The sequence below is a fragment of the Spodoptera frugiperda genome, chromosome 8 (genome assembly GCF_023101765.2).
Source record: "Spodoptera frugiperda isolate SF20-4 chromosome 8, AGI-APGP_CSIRO_Sfru_2.0, whole genome shotgun sequence".
Taxonomy (NCBI): domain Eukaryota; kingdom Metazoa; phylum Arthropoda; class Insecta; order Lepidoptera; family Noctuidae; genus Spodoptera; species Spodoptera frugiperda.
Window position 1 is genome coordinate 5,088,099 of NC_064219.1, and position 22,404 is coordinate 5,110,502.

General features: G+C 37.9%; 5 protein-coding genes across 13 annotated transcripts in view; 3 read left to right on the plus strand and 2 right to left on the minus strand.

Moving 5' to 3' along the window:
- The window catches only part of LOC118275880 (ubiquitin carboxyl-terminal hydrolase puf), a 38,481-nt gene extending 33,750 nt beyond the window's left edge, over positions 1-4,731 (minus strand). For all 3 annotated transcript variants that reach the window (XM_050695631.1, XM_050695632.1, XM_050695630.1), the window contains exons 1-9: positions 4,528-4,731; positions 4,268-4,364; positions 3,201-3,976; positions 2,848-3,119; positions 2,415-2,633; positions 1,185-1,379; positions 732-810; positions 586-658; positions 107-225 (exon numbers count right to left, since the gene is read on the minus strand). In XM_050695631.1, the coding sequence (XP_050551588.1) occupies positions 107-225; positions 586-658; positions 732-810; positions 1,185-1,379; positions 2,415-2,633; positions 2,848-3,119; positions 3,201-3,976; positions 4,268-4,364; positions 4,528-4,570 (1,873 nt within the window). In that variant the 5' untranslated portion in view covers positions 4,571-4,731. The remainder of the gene's footprint in view (positions 1-106; positions 226-585; positions 659-731; positions 811-1,184; positions 1,380-2,414; positions 2,634-2,847; positions 3,120-3,200; positions 3,977-4,267; positions 4,365-4,527) is intronic.
- A 262-nt stretch (positions 4,732-4,993) lies between these two features.
- LOC118275590 (dol-P-Man:Man(7)GlcNAc(2)-PP-Dol alpha-1,6-mannosyltransferase) lies at positions 4,994-10,936 on the plus strand. The gene is made up of 8 exons (XM_035593607.2): positions 4,994-5,197; positions 5,271-5,403; positions 5,562-5,735; positions 6,575-6,728; positions 7,058-7,202; positions 7,847-8,073; positions 8,476-8,616; positions 8,931-10,936. The coding sequence occupies exons 1-8, from the start codon at positions 5,072-5,074 to the stop codon at positions 10,138-10,140; spliced, it is 2,310 nt and encodes a 769-aa protein (XP_035449500.2). The 5' UTR covers positions 4,994-5,071; the 3' UTR covers positions 10,141-10,936.
- An 885-nt stretch (positions 10,937-11,821) lies between these two features.
- On the plus strand, positions 11,822-13,121 carry LOC118275641 (H/ACA ribonucleoprotein complex subunit 3). Its single transcript, XM_035593674.2, has 3 exons — positions 11,822-11,975; positions 12,248-12,290; positions 12,967-13,121. The coding sequence occupies exons 1-3, from the start codon at positions 11,922-11,924 to the stop codon at positions 13,062-13,064; spliced, it is 195 nt and encodes a 64-aa protein (XP_035449567.2). The 5' UTR covers positions 11,822-11,921; the 3' UTR covers positions 13,065-13,121.
- A 769-nt stretch (positions 13,122-13,890) lies between these two features.
- LOC118275708 (anaphase-promoting complex subunit 2) lies at positions 13,891-16,427 on the plus strand. The gene has a single exon (XM_035593771.2). The coding sequence runs from the start codon at positions 14,035-14,037 to the stop codon at positions 16,363-16,365; it is 2,331 nt and encodes a 776-aa protein (XP_035449664.2). The 5' UTR covers positions 13,891-14,034; the 3' UTR covers positions 16,366-16,427.
- Positions 16,428-16,892: 465 nt separating this feature from the next.
- Positions 16,893-22,404, minus strand: part of LOC118275281 (probable Rho GTPase-activating protein CG5521) — a 36,267-nt gene continuing 30,755 nt past the window's right edge. For 4 of the 7 annotated variants that reach the window (XM_035593189.2, XM_035593187.2, XM_035593186.2 and 1 more), the window contains 5 exons: positions 20,738-20,864; positions 20,263-20,418; positions 19,817-19,975; positions 19,212-19,458; positions 16,893-18,843 (listed from right to left, as the gene is read on the minus strand). In XM_035593189.2, the coding sequence (XP_035449082.2) occupies positions 18,587-18,843; positions 19,212-19,458; positions 19,817-19,975; positions 20,263-20,418; positions 20,738-20,864 (946 nt within the window). In that variant the 3' untranslated portion in view covers positions 16,893-18,586. Of the gene's footprint in view, positions 18,844-19,039; positions 19,459-19,816; positions 19,976-20,262; positions 20,419-20,737; positions 20,865-22,404 lie in introns of those variants that run through there. The other 3 variants (XM_035593190.2, XR_004783561.2, XR_007705576.1) reach the window with 3 other exon arrangements.

The following is a 22,404-nucleotide window of genomic DNA, read 5'->3' on the forward strand; positions in this document are numbered from 1 at the left end:
TGAAACAAACATGCAGTTGACTGCGACAACACAATACCTACTACAAAAAATGCAGTTATAATATAAGTAAGTGAATAGTATGACGGTGTATGGACCATGCACTCACGGAAATGCTTGGGTTTGCCTGGCTTGTGTCGTTTCTTGTAGAACTTCTTCTTGCGAGGCCGCAGTAACTCCTCCGCACCACTGCTCGCACTCCCGCTGCTACCCGCGCGCTTGCTACGTCTGTATTCAAGTAAAGCATGTGTTAAAGAGTTATCTACAACAAAAGTAATATGGTAACATGACAAAAGGACACAGTCCAATAAAAATACATAAATAACTTACATTATATATATTATAACATACAACTATAAATTTTGGCTTTAATTTTAGAAATATGCCAATTAGGGATGTTTGATATTTTTTTTTTATAAATGTAATAATACCTATCCACAATCAGTATAATTATGACTAATACTTACAAATGGAGCGCTATAAGGCAGACTATATCAACATAACAACGCTAAAGAGTTCATTAGTAAGATAAAATAAGCAGTTAAAATTAGACAGTTAGAACTAGTCTATATTAAACATGTTACTCACTTCTGGCAAGATTTGAGCGTAGGACACTCCTTCTTTGTCAACTCCTCTCCCTCTCTAAGCCACTCTTGTTCAGCTGAAAGAAGAGAGTGAGAGTGTATACAGCAGATTGATTGCGTCACAGCATTATATTGTAGGTATATGTTTACCAGTCAGGTCACGCTGATGTTTACTTTGTTTGCGCGGCGTCGGTCCCGCCTCCTCGCCCGATGTGCTCAGCTCCTCGCACTGCCGGCAAATTAACAGTATTTAGACATAACATATTATTATTACACTCTAACTCTTTATTTATAAGTCAATTTGTATGATTGTAAACGCATCCCCTCAACACAGGAGAAAATCGTAGTGCCACAATTTCCTAAACCATAAAAAAATAATTCGACAAAACGCCAATATTCGAGAATAGATTATATTACAGTGATAGGGCTCTAAAATTCAAGACAAGACAAAAATAAAAAAATTTAAACTCTAATACTTTGGTGTCGAAATAAATAAATCATGTTATACTTTCATAACTAAACAATTACATAAAAATAAAAAGAATTAACAATTAAACAACAACTGGTATAAATAGTTACAGCCTTTATGTTCAGTAGACTCACGGGATCATCATCGGAGTTGGTCTGGTCCATGCTGACACTGGCTTCGGACGAGGAGTTATGGTGCGGCTTGCAGGACGGCTGCGGCGGCCGCAGCGGTGGCTCGTCTACCAGTGTCGTAGGCGAGGCACCGCCCAGCGTGCCCGACGCACCCCTCGACCACATCGCTCGCATCAACGCCGAAGCCAGGTATAGACTCTGTAGGAAAGACATAAGTATTACGATTAAGTTGATTAGTATGCAAATGGTAGTTAGATACACTATGTGATTGCATTGCCATAGTGTGAGTGTCCTATTCAAGTGTGAGGTGTGATGTTACGGTTTTTCAACTTCTGAAGTTCGAAGGTCTAAGTCCTAAGTAGTGAGTTTTCGGAATCGTAAGTTCTCGGTTAAGATCTAAGGGCTGTTGCTAGAGACTCGTAGAGAATCGTAAAGGAATCATAACTAGTGAAATATATAGGTGTACTAAATAGGTACAAACATAATCTCTTTTGGGGAATAGATGGTATGTTGTGAAGAGCAGATGGGACAGATGTTTTACATCTGAAGTACCTACTGACAACTTTCATTTAGCGCCAACGCGAAAGAAGATAATTTTTCTTTGTTAAAAAAGCAGGAAATGATTACTAGTCAGTAAGAAAAGCGCACAGCCTTGATAGTTATACTATTTAGTTAACTATAAAATCATAACAGTTTCATTAAAATTAATAAAGACTATTAAAATTACTGAACCATCAGATTGCCTCGTTGGTTGAGTGATCGCAAGCGTGATTGCCGAGCGCGTGGTCTCGTGTTTCGAAATTCTTCATGTCACAGAAATGAACTAAAGTTTATAAATATATTCTTGTTTTATTGCAATAGGGTCTATAACATAATTTACATGTACAAATATCAAAGAAGTATTGTCCAAGAATGCAATCGTGATGTTATGTGTACATCTCAATATAAATAAAAAAGTTAAGCTCAAACATTTGAACTTTTGTACTCGCACAACATCTCCACGACTGCAACTGTACTAAATTGGATAATTGTTCCTTTATTGTGTGCTTTATTATCAGAACTGCATTTGTACAAAAGAAACATTGAACAAAGTCACAAAAATAGTCGAGACAAGCACACATCACTGACGAAGCCAGATTGATCAGCCAACAAGCTTCATACTTTAACTAGATGACTGATTAATATAGCTTCATCAGTGATGAGTGAATAATTTGAAAGTATGAAGATCCTCACCTGTTCCGTGTGCTCTTTAGGTGGTAAAGCACACAGGAGACTGTATAGATGAGCGCAAGGTTTCGGCGCCAATGCTCTGATGAACCCGGGGAGCAAGTCGTACACCTGTCGGCCGCAGTGCTTCAGCTGTGCCGCCGCCCACACCAGCTCCACGTGCTCAGGGGTCACACGACCCTCCACTGCCAGGAACTTCAGGATCATATGAGATTGCTTTATCACCTGTGGACAATTTGTTAGTATCAGTTTAGGTTCTAAATGTGTAAGTAACAAGGTCTTATCATAGTGTTATTTGAACTCAAAGTCGAGTGGTGTTTCTAGTTTCTTTCAATTGAAGGACTAGCAACAATTTACTGTAGTATGTAGTATTCTTCAGCTAGAAATGGTGATTGTGCTGTTGTCGCAATAGACACTGCTAATTATGATGAACACTTACCTCCACATGTAAATTGGGTCCAAATAGATGTTCAATGATGTTATTGTTCGTGAGCCACGTCGCGAGTTGCTGTCCAGCGACCTCAGCGTCTGTCGCCGACTCGCCGGCGCACAGCTCGTTGTGCGACGCGATATGCGCGTTAATCTGCGCCACTCCCGCCAGGCGCATCGTCAGTGTACTACTGTTGAAGTACTTGAAAGCTAATGCCAGTCCATCACCATCAAATGTTAGAGGTACATCTAATGGCTCCTTTGCTGCTCCCCACATGAAATCTGATGAAATAAGGGAATATTATAGTGATACTCAAATTAATGTTGAATTAAATTCATGAAGAAATTGCAGTTGCAACTTACCAGCCATAGATTTCACTGCAGGTACTCTGAGATCTTTGTCTTCTAATGTGCACATGTACTTCAAAATCTTGCTTCTCAATGGCATGAACAGCTGTGACACCGCTCTGAAGTTTAACCACAGCTTGAGGTTGCCTACTGCTGCCACGATGGCATGTGCCATTGACAGCGGTAGACTACTCTGTGTGGCGTTTTCGAAGACAGATGTCATAGCACAAACTCCACCCAACTTGCAGAACAAGCTTACATTACGAAGCAAGTAAGCTGGTATCTCAGTATCATGTAGGTCACAATATAAACTAAGATTAGAGATTTCTTGAGCAGACAGGTCATCTAAGCGGCTCAGTGCTGAGTGCTTGCATGCTAAGTATAAAGGAAAGTTGAGCAGGAATACTTTTGAAACAATGTGCATGAGCTTTTCCTTTTGCTGCATAGACCATAATTCAGGGTCTTCAGTTGAAGTAGAAGGTGTCTCAGCATTTTTGGAATCTTCTGCAGTGTCTGCTGCAGCGGCGGGTTCATTGGGTTCATCTGGAGATTCCTTCTCTTCACTGCTCTTTTCTTCAGCAGCTGTTGTTGAGCTCTCATCTTCAGGTTTCTGTTTGTCTTGTGCATTGTCAGGAGGTTGCGGTGGGGCGGGTGCCGGAGCTGTTTTAGCTGCTTCTACTAGTTCGTCTTTAAGCTGCTTCAGTTGACAAACAGACAAGCATAGTATACTCTGCACTACAAGATAGAATCTTTCGAAATTCTTCACATCGCGATAGCAACACATACATTGCCTGAAACAAAGTTGAAAGCACATAGAATGTCTTCTCAAAGTCCAAAATACAATGAGTGGCTACTACAATTGAAAGGTTACTTTGTGTAATCACAATGCAATAACATTACATTACATTGAACTGAACTACACACCAGTCACTCCAATTTATACTCAATTGTACAATTACAATCAGAGGACGAGAGTATCAAAGGGCTAAACAAAGCACAGCAGTTACATTGATTGAATGTCACATTACAACAGCTGTACGAGACTAATCTCTTTATATTTACAAAAATATTGGCTAGTTTACCTTTGTGGCCATGAAAGAATATAGTTCAGCACTGTCTCCAGCTCAGATTGGCTTATTGTTGGATACTGGGACACATCGTCGGTAAGCCTGGATTCACCTAAAACCACACTCGAACAATATATTATCACGTATCACCAGCACAAATTAGGTGAGATTTTAATCACACACACTTCACAAAAACATATTTAGATTATTTTCGATTCAAATAGTTAAATAGAACAGACAAATGGACTGCTAAATTTCGAAACAATGTAACTTACAATTTACTAAAAGCTGTGAAAACTCCGAACAAACATCACACATTCTTAATGCTTTATGTCAAGAATAAGCGAAATATTATTGCAATATAATCGCAAAGGTTATTTCAAGTGAATTATTGATCATTATTGATATTTTTCGTATCAGAAAACGAATACTGCCTTAAAATGTCACGGTATCCGTTCCACCATTGTTGACGATTGTTGTCAAAACTACGTTTTGTTGTCAACGCGTTAATAAATATCAATGATAATTTATTGTTAATTTATTCAACTTTAGGAGACCTCATGTTAAGATAATTAATGCCTAAAATTCAAAAATATTCATTTAGTATGAATGCATGTTATAAAGAGAACAGCTGAAATAAGTTTGGATCAGCTGCTAAATAATTCTTATTAGTTAAAATCGACTAAAGTGAGTATTTATTTCAAAACCATTCGATATCATTTGACATAATATCGCACTGACATTTGTTTTGACATATATCAGCAGTTGAAGAACGAGCTATGGGTTGATTGGTTGTTGTTGTTGATTTTATCAATAGAAATGGTCCAATTACTTTATATTATCGCCAGCTTACATGTGTTATTATGTCCATTTACAAAAGTAGAAGAAAGTTTTAATATCCAAGCCACACACGACATTTTATATCATCGACATAACCTCTCACAGGTGTCTAGAAATTCTAATTTTGGATTCATAAGTCGCTTCTTATAGACATACATTGATTACTATTTTCTTCCAGTACGATCATAATGAGTTCCCGGGAGTGGTGCCGCGCACTTTCATCGGTCCGCTAGTTATAGCATTTCTTTCGGCGCCAGTAGTGTCGTTCTTTCAACTTACCGGAATACACAAATTTTGGATGCAATATGTAGGTTAGTGAGAATAGTAAAATTAGATTCAATTCTGTACGCATCTGTTTTGCCTAACAGCTTTTATGATTGAAATTTATTGCTTATAATTTTATTGAATTATTGAGCCTGATTGAATCTATTATTGTATCATTCAAGTGTTTGTTGTTGTTTGTTTGTAGTGCGATTGATGCTGGCTGCGTCAGTGATAGGAGCATGGACTCGACTGAGGAATGCTCTGCTGAAGCAGTTTGGAAGTACCTATGCATGGTGGTTCACACTGATCACAGTTACCCAGTACCACTTTATGTTCTATATGAGCCGGCCATTACCTAACATTATGGTGCTACCACTAGGTAAGATAATAGAAGACTAAAATCTGCTTATACTAGTCCCAAATGAATTCCTCTACCATGTAAGACTATACAAAGTTAATTCCATTACTATTTTTTGTTATTTGGTGTAAAGCCAGAATACAATCTTAAAAGAATAAATATATTGACACAATATTTAATACATTTAATACATATATTATACAATGTGATAGGGGTGAGACTTCTAACCCGTTAAGGCTGAGTACTACATCTAATTTTATCGACAAAAGTCGGGGGTCGAAGGGGTCGAATCCCCTCCCTCTAAAAGTTATGGCGATTTTAATATTTTTTATACTTTTTTTGATATCAAAGGTTGTATGCGTCGTAGAAACAAAAAAAAACGTCAAACGGTAGCTAATAACCTTGGCTAACTAATTCATTACTTTTTTCATATGTTTGATAATGTTTTGGTGAGAAAAAAATCATTTGTGAATTATTTTTACCGAAAAAATCACTATTTTTCAATATTTTCAATTAGGGGTTCAACACCCCATATTATTTTTTTTGTCGATAAAATTAGATGTAGTACTCAGCCTTAACGGGTTAGAAGTCTCAACCCTATCACATTGTATAAAGATACATTATTAGTTGTCAGTCTTTAGTTGTCTAGAGACTGAAACCACCTGTAAGAATCTAACTAAGTTACCTAATTAAAAATTAATTTTAACAATATTAAAAAAAAAAACTATAAAAGTATCAGCCTCTGTTCTTAAAGTAACTGTAGTATTGAAAATCCTGTAAAACACTATATACATAGCAATTATTATTGTAGGCTAATACAAATCATAGAGTTTTAACACTGTCTCAAAACATTCTTCCAGTGCTCCTAGCGTTTGAGGGATGGGTGTCTGGCAAACATAAACAATTCATTGTGGCCGCTGGAGCCTCCATCGTAATATTCAGAGCAGAGCTAGCCATGCTGTTTGGACTGTTCCTCCTCATAGACCTGCATTTCAAGAAGATAGATTTTACTAAGTAAGTGACATTTTATTGAAAAATAAAAAATAATACAACTCAACTCAATATACAATAATCTAATAATACAACCATGTATACTGGGGAACTTGATACAGACAGATATTTTAATATTACATATTATTATATTTGATTTGGCGTTCAAAAGTGCCTTCCTGCTCTATTTGAAATAAATAATCTTCACTTTGACTTTGAAGCCTAAATAAAAATTATGCAGTACACATTATCAAATAATAGTCTACACTCACAAAATAATTGAATTCACTGTTGTTTATTTTGATTGTCATATACCAATTTACCAAACAACAATAAAATAAATTAATTTGCAGATTGTTCAAGATAGTAGTGCCAACGGGAGTGGGACTAGTGGCTCTGACGGTGGCAGTGGACTCTATATTCTGGGGCCGACTGCTCTGGCCTGAAGCTGAAGTCTTCTGGTACAACACAGTGATGAACAAAAGCTCTGAATGGGGTGTATCCTTTTCTTATTATGTTAAATAATAAATTATATTTATTTATTCAAGTTGGTTATAAGATAACACTTATACTGTCAGTCTTTAAAATAACTAGATGAGGCCGGCATTTCCTATTGGACTACTCTGAGAAGAAATGCCAAAACAAACTCAAAAGTCCAGAAAAACGCCACATCAGTGTTACCGATTAGTGGTGCATTTACTCTGCGCAGTTTATTTCAGTCAAAAGACTTAATAGTTTAGTATTTTAAACTATGTTTCATTCTCATTGTGGAAAATACAGAATGTGTGGTGATAATGCTAGATTAGTAACAGGATCTTAATGATTTGTAATATTTTTTGTAAAAGGAAACTAACTGTAAAAGGAATGCCTCTAAAGTAAAGACTCATATTCTACTTCTCATGGCTAGCAATTATTATCAACTTTACTTCAATTTCATTATCATGTTTTACCCACTTTTCACCATATGTGTTATATGGGACTTATAAAACAAATGGTGAAAAGTGGGCTAAAGTATAGCGGCGTTACGTGCCGTAATGTGCATCTCTGTCTATCCTTTCAGGGATCAAAGGCGTGACGTGGACGTTGCATTCATTATCATCATTATACTGAAAGATCTATAACATCCTTAACTCACACAACAGACTTCACCGTTCCTCTGGTACTTCTATTCAGCTCTTCCACGAGGTCTAGGTCCCAGTCTAGTCCTGATTCCAGTAGGGCTGTACCTAGACCGCAGACTGATCCAGTATGCTGCGCCAGCATTTGTGTACATAATCCTGTACTCCTTCCTACCACATAAGGAACTGCGGTTCATCATCTACGTCTTCCCCTTGCTCAATATGGCGTCTGCGGCCGCCTGCTCTTATGTGTAAGTATTCATTTTATATTAAACTAGCGACCCGCCCCAGCTTCGCATGGGTGCATTGGTGATATATTATGCATGTATTATACATATAAACCTTCCTTTTGAATCACCTCATCTCTACCTTAATCATTTTGATAACTTAAAACATAATAATTTAAGTAATTCAAAAGATAAAATATAGCTTGAAATTCTGTAGATTTTTCTGAAGTCTAATTCTGTAGAATCGTAATTATGTACATTAATGATTTTTGTTTGTTACTATAACTATTATAACGAGTTTGTTAATATAACGATTTAGATTTCAGCCATGTTCGTCCCACTGCAGCGCAAAGGCCTCCCTACTCTCCTTCCACTTCTCTCTGTGTAAAACTATGATAATAAATATAAATTGTATTTCTCTTCCAGGTATGTAAGAAGAACAAAAGCACCGATATACGAGCTGATGTTCTGGGGCTCAGTGTTTGTGATACTTGGCAACGTTATCATATCATTAGCATTCATTCTGGTCGCCATGACTAATTACCCCGGTGGAGTCGCTATTACTAGGTCTGTATTATACTTTATTCTATTATAATTTTACTAACTATTCTTATGTTTTTTACTGTTCCTGATAAATGACTGTTGACATAAATAAATTGTTCTGCTTTCGTATTTTTTTGTGATGTTTTCAACACTTTGTTGTTTACATCAAAGAAATAAAGAAAGAAAAAGCATTTATTCCACACGCTAAATAAACAAGTGAAAAATTACCCAAGTTTGTTGTGAAACGAGACCAATGTATATCAATGTTCTTTTCAGATATACCATTCTCAAATAACTACTTCTATAGGCAATAGTCTAACGCTATTTTGTCTTTTCAGATTCCACAAACTAATGAAGAATGAACCATTCGTCCATGTACACATCTGTAACTTAGCTGCTCAAACCGGCGTGACGAGGTTCACGCAAATTAACGATAGTTGGAGATATAGCAAGAACGAATCGTTAGCTCTAGAACAATTACAAGATTATACTCATCTTCTTGTTGAAGCAAAAAGCAAGTACTCACCTAATCTTAAATACTTTGCCCAGACACATGTGATCTTAGATAGTGTAGAATCGTTCTCCCAAGTGGCTATGAATTATAAACTAATGCCTCCTGTAAAAATTAAAACAAAACCGGCCATTTTCATATTAGAACGCAAAGATTTTCGTGAATTTCCTCATGGACACAATCTTGCGGCTGTGTCCGATCCTTATACTCGCATGCAAATAGATGAAGCGGTATCAAAGAATGAAGATGTTGTCGATGTCGTAAACTATGAAAATATCAATGAATTAGGATCCATGCAATCGGAACCTGAGGCAGATGCTGAAGTACAAACCGATGACAATATATCATCAGAAAATTTAAGTACAACAGAAGTAATTGAATCAACCGTCGACGAAGCAACTCAAAAGCCTAGCGAAGATATCATTGAGGAAGTAGAGGAACCGATTCAGAAAGACGTCAAAGTAGACAATAAACTTCCAAAATTTCCTAAAGCAAAGAAAGCTTTCGATGATTTAAAGATGCTTAGACAAGAAAGGAAGAAGAAGGCTATAGAGAAAATTAAAACAGAAACTCGTAAAGAGGTCGTAGAGTCAGCTAAAGAGAAACTGAAGGAAATCATGAAACGCCACAAACATATTGCAGTGGAACTTTCAGAGAATATCATATCTGATATGAGTGCTGAAATAGAGGAGAAGGATGGCAGAGGAGATATACCAGAAACCGAAGTTACTCCCGAAGAACCAAAACCAGATCTCGTAGATAAAGAAGAAATTAAAGAAGAAAGCAAAGAACAGGGTGATGCAATAAAAGAAGATTTAATAGATAAAGTTGAGACTACAAATAATACGAATGAAAATATAGATACTATCGTTGAAGAGGTTATACTTAGATTAATAGATAGAAAAATTTATGACGACAAGACGAAACCTGAAGACATAAAGCCTGAAGACAGGCTCATGATACAGAAAATTGTTGAAGAAGTCATATCAGAGAAATTGAATTATTCAAATATTGATAGCAATAATAATAATAAATGAGTGTGTGGAAATGTATATGAAAACATTGGCCCTGTTTTGTTTGAATTTGATCTCGACATAATTATAACGACGCGTATCTTACGTACCTATCCTAAATCTTTATAGTCAAGGTACAGTTGCAAAGGAAAATGAACATTAAGATTTAAAAAAAATAATAGCTAAAATCAATAGTAATTAGTAAGAAGGAGAATATCATATATTAATAGCTTCATCAGTAAATCGCCAATTTGATAGTAGAGAGGGTCTCGTTATTTTGAGATGTACAAAAAGTAAACCAAATATGGATAAGGTTCTATGCGAAAGTTAATTAAATATTATAAAAAAGCGTGCCAATTACCAAATCGTGCCTTGAAATGATACTTAAGTTATATTGGTACACTCATACAAAATGTGTTGCACGTCCACCACACAGCACAGTTGGGTGATTCGACTTTGTACATCATGAATCAGAGTTGAAATGTTTTGATGCAACTCTTTCTATACATTGATGAATAGTCCCTTAAAAATACTATTTAGTGGAGTTCTGGATCCAGAAAGGAAAAGGAAAATATGGCTAGAATACATGTCTATAAGATAGCTGTGCGACTTTGTAGTAGGTAATGGCCATCCGTGTACCATAGAATACATTTTTATATTATAAATAATAAACAATAAGTGGGTGATGACTTGCATTTTGTTTCGGCTTTTATTTTATTATGTTTCGCATTTCTTTTTTATTACAATTTTATTGTTGCCCCATTTTTTCTAGTCACGTAAGTGTTTTTGTTTTATAAAATAAAATTTATGATGTATACTCTATTGTAATTTTATTTACTCTTTAATTTACAAATATCTTCCTCGAATTCAAAGCCATGCAATCCATAAAGAACTACATAATATGTGTTTGCTCCTTGGTAAGAACGTTTTTCTTATGCAAAAGCATTTTGGAGTGTTTAGTATTTCCCATGGGATCCTCGAGAACTTCATTCAAATTTTCGCCCAACTCACTGGGTCTTTATAGGATCTATACTTTTTGTTTATGTAAAATAATTACATATTTTTATGAAATAACACATCAAACACTGTAAAAAAAGTATTATTATTTTAACAATTTTGATAAATACTCTGTAGGTTTGTCTGTGTATTATGTACACTACACCACTTATTACTGCTATATATTAAGTTCAGGGTCAATAATTTGGGATTAAATGAATAAGATGGTAATACGTGAAACACAGTAGATATATTTCCTACGTGCGCCTACGGTTCGGCGTTACAAGCGACTGACTGACTGGCTCTATAACTAGCGTACTCAACGCAATCAGTAAAGTCAGCATTTTGTCTCTACAACTCGAATAAAAATTGTAATTAGGTACTTAAAATGATTAAGTATTTATCCGAAAATCATATACTCGTCAGAGACTTAGGTCCGGGCCACACTATTACGCAATAAATTAAGGCAAAAGTCAGGCGGTTTCAATGGCGTTAAGTGCATTACAAATCATAGTATTTAAATTAGTCTCGGGTGCGGTACAAAATCGCACGTGCGGTTGCTATATTTACTGGTGTTTGTGTAACTTGTGTTCTAAATTCTAATTATAATATTAGGTCTAAAAAGACCTGTGTTCAATTAACTAAAAATAAAATGGTTGACATAAATTTTGACGAGTGGCAACTCTTTGCCTCTCTGTCTCTACTTATTTTTATTTACTCTTTAAAAGACATCGCGGGTGATAAGTAACGACGAGGAATAAAATTACTCACAAATATTGATAATTTTGTTTTTGTGAAAACAACGAAAAATGTATCTCCGATATTATTTAAACGAGAAGGGTGAAAGGCAATACACACTATCGGTAATTTGAATAATTTAATCTAATATCTGTATAACCTATTTAACTCAAGTGTTTGTTTACAAAATACCACATTTTTAAAATGAAGTTATTTGCTAGCCATAATTTCAGATAAAAGATTTCTTGTAAATCTTACACTAAATACTAAATACGATTACATTTTGATTTGAATTGTGTTGACAAAATTCAATATTAAAAATAATCTATTCCTACTTGTGGTATCAATAATAGTACTCGTGGTATATTTTTCATTTGATGTATCAATTTATTTTCAGACGATTGATCCTTATGGCAAGCCGACGTTATCAGCTCATCCAGGTAAATATAATTTGTTATAAAAGGATCAAATAGAATATACTATTATAGTTTTCATTCATATTACTTACTTATTTATATTAGTTGTCCATCCAAAAAGATTACTTGTGTTCATAAGTTAGTAGTGGTGTTAAGCACTACCCATTTCCAGGTCTCTGATACTTTATAGATTTAATAATTTATGACGATTCCTATTCCTGTAAAACTAACAGGATCAAAATAGACTTGTGTAACAACACAAGTCTATTTGTGTACATGTTCAATATGGTCTAGCATCTAGTAGTTTTGCAGCTTATTTAATAGAAATAGAAACAAATTTTTCCTCATTGTAATTCTAGCTTCTGCCAGCAACTTTGTATGCATAAATAGTTGATTCCCATATTTCCCTTTCCCGTGGGAATTTAAGGAAACTATCTCTTAGTGCTCAACTTCACTCCTCCACATACATGCAAAGTTTTAGCTTCCTAGGTCCACTAGTTTTGGCTGTGCATTGTCTATCAGTCAGTCTCAGTTACTGAAGAGTTTTTTTATGTAGAGATTAGTATAGATTTTTAGAGTTTGGTTTAGTTATGTATTATAATAAAAAAATGTCCAAATGACACATCTCTTGTTTGGATCTAGAATAGAGTATGGAGGGTAATGAATATTTAAAATAACAATGTCTCTTAATTTGTTTCAGCACGCTTTTCTCCAGAAGACAAGTACTCCAGACAGAGAATAATCATAAAGAAGAGATTTGGCCTCCTCTTGACACAGCAACCCGAACCTGTATTATAAGATTTATAATGTTATTAGAATAAGTTTTACTTTAATTATAAGTTTTAATTAAGCTTATTGCCTTTCTTTTTACTAAAATATACTAGCCGCTAGGTTTATCCCAACTTGACCAAATCTTATTCTTTCTTTTTTAAAAAGCCTGCCCCACACTAGGATTTTCTCCTGTGTCGTAAGTATGTTTAGAAACATACAATTGCATGCACACAAACACATGACACCGACACTGACCCAGACAAACAATTTGTGGCTTACACAAAATGTTGCTCCGTGCGGGAATCGAACCTACTTATACGTTGCACGGCAGCCAGTTGCCCAGCCACTGCAACAACCGTGCAGTCCTCATTTGAGTGCTGGGATCCCGGAAATGATCAAAATAACGCCCATCGAAGACCGAAATGACCCAACACATTGCATGCTAAATTATCGTTTACCACTGGACTAGGTGAGATGGTGACCAAACGTTATGCCATTTATTAACTACTAGCTATTCCCATGCGGTTTCACCCGCTCTACTCGGTTCCGATAGATTGTAGCGTGATGTTTTGTAGCAATTGTAGCTTATAACCTTTCTCGATAAATAATAGACTGTTATCCAACACAAAAAGATTTTTTTTATTAGGGTTTGTATCTTACACCCTAAATTATTCAATTCTTTTATCATTACTTCTGCAGAGCGTGGTCAAACAAACAGTCAAACTCTTCAGCTTTTTGAGAATATAAAAGCATAAAGTTCTGTATTTCGAGACAAAAACAGTAAAAAAAAGAACTATAAACAATAACGAACTGTCATCTGTCTGTCAATGAAGTCAAAACTCTCTGTCAGTGTCACTGTCACTATTAAAAGAATTTGTTGAATTTTGTTGTTAGTTTCGAAAGTGGCATCGTTTTCCCGATTATTTAATTTTCGATATCTAATCAAAATATAATTAGCTAATTGTACTTTTTTGAAAGGAAGTGATTAAAGCTTAAGATGTCGTATAAAAAAGAAGACTTAAAAATATATTGGAACAAGATAAACTATGCTTTTCCAATACTCAATGATACTATTTTCACCGACTGCAGCAACGCCGAATACGAGGAGATACAACAAATAATTGTCGGTCTTGGTATTCAAATTAAAATACGAGACCTGGTATTCGTCCACATTGAGAAGTATCTGCGGCAACATGTCGCGCCTTCGTTCTGGTCGAAGTTTGTCAAAACTGAAGAAGATGTAAAGGGCTTTCAGCTATTCAAGTCTGCTGTGAATGACTTATACGATTCTGTTTCCCAATTCTCAGGGTTACTCGAAAGACTAACCATTTTACATAATAGCTGCAGTGATGGCAAGCCAATTTACGGAGAAAAGGATGTTATATCAGGATTCAAACAACTTGTGAGAGCAACCCTACTGGCGCAATTACCACTAGACTTTCAAGTCATCATCAATAATTTCTACAAAGTGTCCTTCAATGTATTTGATTATGAGTATGAGAACAATGACATGGGCGAAGATGTCATGTGTAATGGATGTTTGAATGAATGCTCAGACTGCAACTGTATGTATATAGTGAAGGTGTTCCATGACACTAACAGAAAACTGATGGAGTTACAACTATTAGAGAGACTGACTGGTCAGGTGTTGACGAACTTCATACAAATGAGAATAGAATCCCACATTCAAAAGCTGTGTACAGGCACATTTGATGTGTCACACATAGAATTTCTGGAAAACTGGCTCAATACTAATGTCATGTCCTGGTTAACCAGGATATACTGTAGTGGCTCTTCTAAACCATCCCCTGACGATTCAAATACTCTGAATGCTATAGCCAAGTTTAAGCAAAAATTAAGTTACTTCTTATATCACAGCTACACTAAACTAAGGATAGACCAACTTTTTAATATAATAATAGAATACCCAGACTCCCAGCCAGCTGTGGATGACATTAAGATCTGTTTGGAAAAGACAGACCTGAGATCTACTTTATGCAAGAGCTTACAAAGTGCCCTGGAAACAAGACTGTTGCACCCAGGTGTGAACACACCTGATATCTTAACTGCTTATGTGACCACCATCAGGGCTTTGAGGCATCTTGATCCATCGGGAGTGATCCTTGAAACAGTCACTAAACCTGTTAGAAATTATTTAAGGAATAGAGATGACACAGTGCGCAGTGTTGTTAGCAGCTTAACTGAAGAAGGGGCAGGAAGTGAGTTAGCTGAAGAACTGGTCAAGTTTGCAGCTGAAGCTGACGGTGACAGCGATAAAGATGAGGCATGGGATGAATGGAACCCCGATCCTGTTGATGCTGATCCAACAGTTGACTCAAGTGATAGAAGAGCAAATGATATCATATCAATGCTTGTTAATGTATATGGCAGTAAAGAATTGTTTGTAAATGAATATAGGACACTACTAGCTGACAGATTACTAGCACAAAGTGCCATCAACACAGAAAAGGAAATCAAATACCTGGAATTATTAAAATTAAGATTTGGTGAATCTCAACTACACTTCTGTGAAGTCATGTTAAAAGATATATCTGATTCCAAAAGAATTAATGCACTGATACAACAAGATAAGGAAATAGAAACTTTGAATAGAAAGTTTACATCAAACGCAATGATCTTATCTGCACAGTTCTGGCCTCCTTTCAAGGATGAAAGCCTGGAGCTACCAGAGGAAATAAAACGCCATTTAGAAGCTTACACAAAATCATTTGAAGCTTTAAAGGGGAATAGGACTCTAAGCTGGAAACCACATCTTGGGAATGTGAATATTGAAATCGAAATTGGAGAGAAAAAATTGGACTTAACAGTGTCACCATTTAATGCCACATTGATATTACATTTTCAAGATAAACCAGAGTGGACACTAGATGAACTGCATCAGGTTATGAAGGTGCCTGTGACAATTTTAAGACGAAAAATAACTTACTGGCAATCAATGGGCCTTATCACTGAGAAGAGTACAGACCTGTTTGTGTTAGTGGATGGTTCTGATGGAAACAAGGCTAATGTAGCTACAAACCAAGTCCAGGAAATGATCTGTGAGGATGATGAGACAGAGAGTGTGATGGCTTCAGCACATGACCAGAGGGAAGGAGAGCTGCAAGTGTTCTGGTCTTATATCGTTGGTATGTTGACAAACTTGGATTCTTTGCCACTGGATAGGATTCATCAGATGCTGAAGATGTTTGCATCCCAAGCTCCCGGTACTGAATGCAGTCTACAGGAACTCCGGCAGTTCTTGGACACCAAAGTGAGAACTCATCAGCTTGTTTATCAAGGAGGAATGTATAAATTACCTAAGACATAATATAAGTAATGAACAAGTAATAATGCTGAATAAACAAATTATTTTACAATTTAATTAATATACTTGCAGCCTAAACGGCTTGATGGATTTTGGCTTTAGAGGTGTCGTTAGATTCGTATTTACTGTGAGAGTGACACTGGATACATCTAAATAATAAAAAATCAAAATGGCGGATTTTTGGCGCCAAATTCGAATATAGCTCACTCTCTAGCCTGAACGACTCGATGGATTTCAGCTTGATAGGGGTCGTTTGATTCGTATTTACTGTGAGAGAGACTATAAAAATAATAAAACTAAAAGAAAATGAAATAAAAAAGGTAATTTAAAAAACTAAAAATCCCGACTGCGTTTCTTTATAACATGAAAATGAAAAAACCCCAACGTTTTTTAGTTTTTTAAATTACCTTTTTTATGTCCCTGTGAAATTCAGTAGGCAGAGGCACCTTATGACTTCAATGGCGAGATTTTGGTTAAAGATTCATAAAATCAATATTTTCTGTAATTGTAAAAAAACAAAACAACATGAAAAAGTTTAACAAAACTTTATTTTTACATCATTTTAAATATAAAAATTTGGTTACATTAGATAATGTCTGTGGGTTAATATCTGGATTACTTATTATAAGTGACAATATTCTTGAAGCTATTTCAATCAACAAATACTAGCAATAATAAATTAGCTGTAATAAGTTATAAGTAATACCACCACACTATTTTTAATAAAATATAACATTTTAATACTTAGTGTTTGCAATACATAATCTTGTGTCAGTCTTAACAACTATAAAAATACTGTTTAAAATTAAAATGTGGAAATAATCATTCGATTAATAAATAATAATTAAATACTATTAAAATAATGAATAATAAAAACTAAGCGATACTGAGAAACAATACAGATTCTTCAAAAATATTTTGAATGGAATGCATCAGATTAGTTGACGTGAGTACCACAGGCAAACAATAAATGCAAGTCGATTGTTACACAATATTATCACCACGCTATCTCTTTGCTAGAAGAAAAACGAAACATCCGAAATTTCTTATTAAACAAAAGAATGGAATGTAGTTAAAATATGAATAGAAATCTCAGTAGGTGTAAAGCCGAAATAATTAAAAATAAACATCTGATACCAATATACAGACAGGGACGCGGACGGCAGAATTAGCTTCACAATGTGAAACATCTCCGGAAACACCTATGAGACCAGACTAGAGCATCTTGTAGGATATATTGTGGAATAATGACATGGACTATGAATATTTTATGATTAAAATTTACCTGCTCACTATCGTGTACATTTTAGCCTGATTTACAAAGTCCTCTCTAAACAAAAATAAATAATAACAACGAATGGGACTTGATTTAACTTCAATTATGCAAATAAATAGTAATTGTATAAACAAACCTACAACAGTTAAAGCTCTACATCTAGTTTACATATGTACAGAAACACCAATGTTATGTCGAATGATTGCTGATAACAGTTCCTATATCTCCAAGACATTCACATAAAAATATTTTGTTAAAACGTTTTCAACATTTTAACTCTACAGTTTGCACACTTCAAGCTAACAGCAAGCATGTACATTACATTTTAAATGCAAGACTCTACAGATATTAAAAGCTTACAAAATATTAAGTACATGAAAATTCCTTTAAGTCCGTTAAGTAGTGCTATAATCTCTCGATGGACGAATTAACTTAAGATACAGAGTGGAGTCGTTCACAGAAACATTTCAACTGCGATGGGCCTACGCGTTGCATAGCATTGTAGGCGGGTACTTTTGGTGCAAGTGGACAAACAGAATGGCGTCATCACACCATGATTATTAATTTATTGCTGTCGTTAATATTCGATGGAGAGTGAGTTGGGTGAATATAGATCAAGTTTAGTCTGACATAATCCCGTCTACTAAATCTAACGTGTTACGCACCATTATAGCTTTTAGCGACCGATTTCTTCTTGATCGGTATTGCATGAAGCACCGAGATCCGTAGCAATGTATGCTCTTTCATACAGCTACATAGATGGAACTTTATTCTTATTTTTATAAACTAATCGCATCCAGCAAAGCTTCTGACGGACTTGTCATGCCTCTAAAGGTGGTATGTGACGTGAACATTTTCGCCACTAAAACAAGATGAGTGGTGCTTAAGATTGGTGACTGGATATCGAATATCCTAAGAAGCTGTCGACACGGAGAGCCGAGGGTCTGCTCACCGGTTGCGGCGGGAGCCGGGGGCGGGGGCGGTGAGAGGGGGCGGCCCTGACAGAAGGGTCGGTCCCGACAGTGGGGGTGGCCCTGACAGTGGGGGCGCTGTGTGGGGGCCGGGGGCCGCAGCCTGGGGGGGCCGCTTGAATGGACCCAGCCGCTTAGAGGGCCGCGGGGATACGCCATGGTTGTCTCCACCTCCACTCCAACCACTAGCGCCGTGGTCCAGCAAGGCTGCGGCAAGTCGACCCGTGCCTTGATCTGAAAAACATAATGTATGAGTTTTAAAATTGTAACAGATTTATAATGAATTACATTATGGTACAGATGAAGCATGTTAGATGGCAGTCGCTCGATGTAAATGTTAGTAAATTAATATACAATAATGAATTGTGATGATTTTTATCAAGCGTTAATTGCTCCGTCATTTTGCCCGGTCGCAAGCTACTCGAATTACCTGTTAGTGTCGTGATGATATCTAGCATGTCGTAAAGCTCAGACGAGACGTAAAGTATAAACGTTACGATGCGGCCCCACACAAACAATATCAAAAATGAACCACCTAGGTTACGAGTCCGGGTCAAGTTTAGTGCGGAGGCGGCGCGTGGGCCGGACGGGGGCGGGATTACCGTGCGACGCGGGGCCGGCGGGCACGGGGTCGCGCATGCGCTCGACGAAGGCCTCGAAGGTGGTGGGCAGCGAGTGCGCGGCCACGAGCGCGGCCAGCTCGCGCGCGCGCTCCGTGTAGGCGTGCAGGTACAGCGGCAGGCCGGCGCGCACGGCCCGCCCGCCGCAGCACGCCGCCGCGCGCACCAGCGCCGCCGCGCACCCCACGCGCACCACGCACTCCTCCCACAGCGGACCGAACGCCACCACCTAAGGGGACGGATTTCATGCTAATTATTGGACATCACCTTTTAAGCAAACAATAAAGATAGCACTGTGTCTAATTCGTCACTTAGAAAAATAAGATCGTTTTGTACTCCGTCGGCTAAACGATTAGTCGAATTGGAAACGGAGTAAAAATTTCGTCAAATAATGGCTAGCGTTATACATATTCAATATAGCTGGCCATAATAAAATAGAACGAGAAATGAATCGCGCTGCATCACTACTTGACATAATAACATATTTTTCATCATGAGTGTCATTTTCAAAAATATTTTGGTACAAATCCAAGATCAATATTAATTTCTAGACTCCTCAAATAGAACAATATGTGAAAGCAACATACATCAGGTTTCCTAGACACGGTGCAGCGCAGTAGTCCTCCGGGCAGCGGATACAGTACTATGAGCACGTCACAGAACTGTGTGGGCAACGTGTCGCGCTTGTACGGCCGCCAGTGCTCGCTCCACACCACGTGCACCTCGTCGTTACCCAGGTGGCGAGTCTGCGAACATTTTATAAGAAAATATCAAATTGTTTTAAAACAAAAATTTATAAAAAAAAGCAAATATTGTATGGTGTAAAATTCACACGTATTTTATACAAATATGAGAATTATATCCTAATGTGGGGCAACGTTTTTTTTAAAGAATGAAAAGAAAGAATTAAATCCAGTTCACAAAGAAAATAATAGGTATCTTTTTTAGGTTTCAAATCACCAGTCTCGATTAAGCCTACACTCTGTGACACTGTGACGTCATAAGTTATAGCCATTTACAGACTAAAGCATACCTTATTGAGGATAGCATCGGGTGTGTCGGCGGGCATCCTGGTAGCGACGTGGAACAAGGCCTCGAGCGTCAGCGTGGCCACGTAGGGCGCGCTCACCCCGCCGCCCCCGCCGCCTCGCAGACCGCCCGTAAACCCAACGTGGCTCTCCAACTCTACCTGTAATTATATTTAATTATTTATGAACGGAAAGATACTTGAAAGATATTTAGTATTCAGAAGAAGAAAAAAAAGGCTTAAAGCTGTTATTACAAAAAAAAAAAAAAAAAAATACAGAAATACTATGTAATCTAAATTGAAAAGGTTAATTACAATTTGATTTTTAAATAAAGACCGAATACCGTTTTTGAGATATATAAATTAATATAATAAACAAATTTAAAATAAAACATAAAAAAACACACTAGTGACAACACTGACAAGACTATATTCGACAGTGGCGCCATCATTAAGTACACGAAGCTACAAATACACGTACCTCCCACGCCAGCGCAGCAAGGAAGGCTTCGTAAGCAGGACTCCCGCATCTATTGGAGAGGATCTCGTTGCGGTTCTCCTGGCCTTTGCCTACGTATATCACGGCCACTTTGTGCGTCTCACGACATCTGTGTAGTAAGAACAAAAATAAAGGTTTTGAAAAATTTGTTAAAAATTTAACGCTTGCTTGCAAAGTTACTCGAGACCCAATCCTCCGTTTCCAAATCCCAAATGTCTAAAAGGTCTGCAGCAAACTTCTAATTCTTGTGGTGCTGCGGGTCGTTGCTTATTACTACTATACTACCATTTAGAGATCAATGGCTTGTTTGTCGTTTCATCATAAAAAAGTGATATTATAGTATAATTATCTTAGCGCATGCTGTGTGTGTGCACCTATAAAATACCCTGTATACTTTATTAATATAAAAAGAACTGTATATATCCTCTGTTGGAGATCCTTTTTTTTGAGGAGGGAAAATCATCCAATGAGTTCTCCCGCCTTGGGCGAGGCGAGAGGGAGTGTCAGACTCTTACAGACTAAAAACCACCCCGTTCCTTCTCCTGCTTTTCGAGCTGGAGCCCCGGTAAACCCGCTAGGTAGTCCGCAGCTCCGGACTGTTGGAGATCCCAAATAAATAAATATAGGCTGTGTACCTCTGCGCGTCCAGGTTCCTGAGGTCCCGCAGCAGTCGGTCGGTGCGGCGCAGTAGATGCGCGTGCGTGCGGCGTAATATAATATAAGTATAGAGCCTGTGTACCTCTGCGCGTCCAGGTTCCTGAGGTCCCGCAGCAGTCGGTCGGTGCGGCGCAGTAGATGCGCGTGCGTGCGGCGTAATATAATATAAGTATAGAGCCTGTGTACCTCTGCGCGTCCAGGTTCCTGAGGTCCCGCAGCAGTCGGTCGGTGCGGCGCAGTAGATGCGCGTGCGTGCGGCGTAATATAATATAAGTATAGAGCCTGTGTACCTCTGCGCGTCCAGGTTCCTGAGGTCCCGCAGCAGTCGGTCGGTGCGGCGCAGTAGATGCGCGTGCGTGCGGCGTAATATAATATAAGTATAGAGCCTGTGTACCTCTGCGCGTCCAGGTTCCTGAGGTCCCGCAGCAGTCGGTCGGTGCGGCGCAGTAGATGCGCGTGCGTGCGGCGTAATATAATATAAGTATAGAGCCTGTGTACCTCTGCGCGTCCAGGTTCCTGAGGTCCCGCAGCAGTCGGTCGGTGCGGCGCAGTAGATGCGCGTGCGTGCGGCGTAATATAATATAAGTATAGAGCCTGTGTACCTCTGCGCGTCCAGGTTCCTGAGGTCCCGCAGCAGTCGGTCGGTGCGGCGCAGTAGATGCGCGTGCGTGCGGCGTAATATAATATAAGTATAGAGCCTGTGTACCTCTGCGCGTCCAGGTTCCTGAGGTCCCGCAGCAGTCGGTCGGTGCGGCGCAGTAGATGCGCGTGCGTGCGGCGTAATATAATATAAGTATAGAGCCTGTGTACCTCTGCGCGTCCAGGTTCCTGAGGTCCCGCAGCAGTCGGTCGGTGCGGCGCAGTAGATGCGCGTGCGTGCGGCGTAATATAATATAAGTATAGAGCCTGTGTACCTCTGCGCGTCCAGGTTCCTGAGGTCCCGCAGCAGTCGGTCGGTGCGGCGCAGTAGATGCGCGTGCGTGCGGCGTAAT